Genomic DNA, 3,679 nt, shown 5'->3' on the forward strand with positions numbered 1-3,679 from the left:
GGGAGGGCTGTACAGTGTTTTTTAGATGCAGTTGTTTCGTCTGAAGTTTATTTGATTTTATTTACCTTTGGGTGGTTGTTTTTGGGACGCACGTTGTTCGGTTTTTTTAATTTACATCGCGCTGTGACTGTTGTTGGTGAATAATTTTAATGTTTAAATTTATTTTAATTGTTTTCTATTTCAAAGTTGATTAGTACATTTCATTCAGCTTTGCATTATTATATGCTTTACATGCATTGTCTTAATTGCATTCAACATACAATGCAGTTCATTCAAAAACTAACTAACTATTCAATCATTTAACCAGACTGTTCTGTCGACAACTCAATCACCAACCAATCAACCAACCAACCAGCCAACTATTGAGTTGATGAGGGTGAGACAGAGACTGATTGACAACAACCTGCTGACCAGGGACCTCGAACCGATTGCATACGCTGCCCTCAAACTGCAGAAGACCGGTCAGTTATCAGATGCTGCTGATGGTGATTGTTTGTAGTGACGACGACGATTATGATTATAATGATTGTTTTTATATATAATATATAAGCATATATACAGTGCTTATGATGATGACGATAATGATTGTTATTAGTGTAGTGTATGGATGACAAGGATGACTGCCTCTCTTTGTATTGTAGTTTTGAATCTTTTTTGATCGTGATGTTGTTTTTGGTGTTGTTTCAATATGGCCGTTATAATTTCCCTACTGTATCACTCACGTGATGTGAGCCTTATGTGAAGTTTTTTTTTTTAATTTTTTGACCAGACTACTTACTGACCTGTATCAGCACTTGAAACACCACATTCCATTTTTCATCTTGCCACCGCCTGCTTTGCCTCACTCCAGGACATAATTCTTATAATTTTGTATTCATTCATTATATTTCACCCACACCATCACCTTCATTGTTGTAGTTTCTTTTAGAAGTTAAATGACATCACTGACGTGCAACGAATGAATGAATGGACTAGTGAATTATGTTGAACTTTGGTGAACAGGGGTTTGAGTTCAAGTGTCATTACTTCTGGCCTGCACTCTTTAAGGCAGCCAATCAGAAGGATGTTGACGGCAAGTTGTTGTTGTTGGTGTTGTTGGTGATGTTGTTGTTGTTGGTGTTGTTGGTGGTGTTGTTGTTGTTGTTTTTGTTATTGGTGTTGTTGTTTTGTTGTTGTTGGTGTTGTTGGTGGTGTTGTTGTTGTCCTCAATCATCATGATCAACATTTAATCAGCTACCTAAATTATTCTCCATTATCATTGCATCTCACCTCGCCACCATCCTCATGGATTGTAATGATGATTGCAACACACAGGCGTCTACAGACTGACGGATTTCTTGCTGAAGACTGTCCACACGGAACCTGGCAGCATGCAGAAGACAGTTTTCAACTGGTCGCTGATGCCACTAGTGGAGAAGTGTGCCCAGGATTATCCGGATGTCCTGAAGAGATATAAGGTGGCTTTGTGGTGTTGTGGTGGGGTGTGGTGTGGTGTGGTTTGGTGTGGTGTGGTGTGGCGTGGTGTGGTGTGTGTATGTGGTTGGGATCATGTTTTTTGTTGTGTGGTGATGTCGCAATAAAGTTTAGACGTGATGTTTCATGCTGATGATGTGACGTGGATGATGATAATGACATTGATGATGACGACGACGACGATGACGACATCACCAGGAAATAGATGTTCCCAAATCGATGAGGGAGATGTTTGAAGTGGCCTGCCTGCTCCAGAGGGGGGCCTTCACAGAGGCACGTAATCTAAGTTGGTACCTCTCTACTCCACTATTCACTGCTACCATTGTTACGCGTGGTCTTGTGCTTTCAGTTACTCATTGTTGTTTCTGTTGTTTTGTTTCATTGTTGTAATAATCATTGTCATTAATGTTGTTGTTGTCGTTGTTGTTGCTGTTTACTGCTTTCAAGCAAGTTAGCTAGGATGCGTTATTTCACTGTGAAGTTCTGGCTCAATTGAGCAGCGTGTGACTTGGCTTCGGATCTTTTTAAATTGCAATCTAATACAGAGGATGCTTGGAACGTGCATTGAGCTAGAGAAACAGCGGGCCATCCGTAAATATTCCATCCAATCATCTTAGGGGTGCAGGGTGTCGTGCCTGGCATCTTCTCGCTGACTTGGATGGGATGTTATTGGAGCAAGCACTCACTGCATCAGCTCTGAATTAATGCTTACTGATGTTCATTATGACGTCTATTCGTGCTTCTAATAGCTGTTATAATAAATAGATGATAATAATTATTATTGTTGTTGTTATTATTATTATCATTATGATACACGATATGATACCATTAGTTGAGAGTGGATACAAGTATGCAGGACATTTAGTGCAGAACGCCCTGAGTGAAGGCTGGATTAACAGCGGCTTCAAGTCTAGAGAACTTGTTGATGTAGGCTCTCGTTGTGTGTGATCGTGTTGCGTGATTGTGGCGATTGTATTGTTGTGTGTGATTGATTGGGTTGTTGTGTGCTGTTGTGTGTGATTGTGTTGTTGTGTGTGATTGTGTTGTTGTTGGTGCATGCATGCATATCGTCGCCCTTGTCTGTCATTGTATGATTGGATGATGTGATGTGAAGTATGATGTGATTGTTGCATGCCACTCATGCTGTGCTGCTGTTTTTTGAAAGTTGTTATGCATTTAATGAAACTATGTAACATGTTGTTTTGTACAGTTTTATGTGCTGCATTTGTTGTTTCCAAGTTGCTTGGGCGAGTTGCTGTTTGTTGTTTTTACGGATTTTCATGGGTGTAAGTTGATAAATTAAATTTTGTTGCAATGTGTTGCTGGCAATATGTTCTAGCTTTTGTTCTTTCAATATTGATTTTATAGTTAATGATTTGACGAACAGTAATCATATTCACGAATATGCGAATTAGTTGTTAAAGACCTTGAACTTGAGATCAGTTGCGCCGATGAAGACGAACTCGATGATGTTGTTGAAACTGTTGAAGACCAATCACAACAACTTAACTGCTGAACATTTCAACGACCTGATTGCATGCTGGGTTGATGCGGTTGGTTGATTCATTTTTTTTCTCATTGGTTAATTCATCTTTTTTTTCATTGGTCACATTGACAAAAATGAACATTCGTATTTCGTTGCAAAAATGATGGTAAATGAAAAATAATTATTTTAAAAGCAAATTAATCGTATGCATGCATGTATATGTGTAGGATTTGAAGCTGCTACCGAGGTACACTCATCCTTTGAAGGTCGAGGCGGGCAAGAGAGGGGTCACCGTCGAAAATGTCAAGGTCATATTTTGTTGTTGTCTTTGTCGTTATTTTATATTTTTGGTGATCGTTAGGTCCATTGTTTAACATCCATCCATTGTTCATAATCCATCCATTGTTCATAATCCATCCATTATCATCTGCAACAGAGATTGACTGACCAGATAACATCCTCCCAGTTCAGCATGGGATTTGATTCACCAATCACAAAGGATCTCAACAGCAAGGATTACTTACAACCACTAACAACAGCAACAACTTCAACAAAGACAACAACTGCAAAGACGAGACCTGAAAAATCTTCCTCGAAGTCAGCAACGAAAATTGCAGCAACTTCAGCAGCTACAGCAGCAACAGTTACAGCAGCAAAATCTGTTGATGCGACGAAAACAGCTAAATCCAAACAGCAACTAAAAGAACAACCGCAAGAAGA

At 39.3% G+C, this 3,679-nt stretch overlaps 1 protein-coding gene across 1 annotated transcript in view; it reads left to right on the plus strand.

Moving 5' to 3' along the window:
• Window positions 1-3,679, plus strand: part of HELRODRAFT_192169 (hypothetical protein) — a gene marked incomplete at its 5' end in the record, with an annotated part of 11,126 nt that overhangs the window by 3,997 nt on the left and 3,450 nt on the right. The window contains 8 exons of the mRNA XM_009021891.1: window positions 415-461; window positions 1,003-1,076; window positions 1,315-1,457; window positions 1,672-1,759; window positions 2,306-2,400; window positions 2,889-3,026; window positions 3,187-3,267; window positions 3,396-3,556. Of these exons, the coding sequence (XP_009020139.1) occupies window positions 415-461; window positions 1,003-1,076; window positions 1,315-1,457; window positions 1,672-1,759; window positions 2,306-2,400; window positions 2,889-3,026; window positions 3,187-3,267; window positions 3,396-3,556 (827 nt within the window). The remainder of the gene's footprint in view (window positions 1-414; window positions 462-1,002; window positions 1,077-1,314; window positions 1,458-1,671; window positions 1,760-2,305; window positions 2,401-2,888; window positions 3,027-3,186; window positions 3,268-3,395; window positions 3,557-3,679) is intronic.

Source organism: Helobdella robusta, assembly GCF_000326865.2.
Source record: "Helobdella robusta unplaced genomic scaffold HELROscaffold_30, whole genome shotgun sequence".
NCBI classification, from domain to species: Eukaryota; Metazoa; Annelida; class Clitellata; order Rhynchobdellida; family Glossiphoniidae; genus Helobdella; species Helobdella robusta.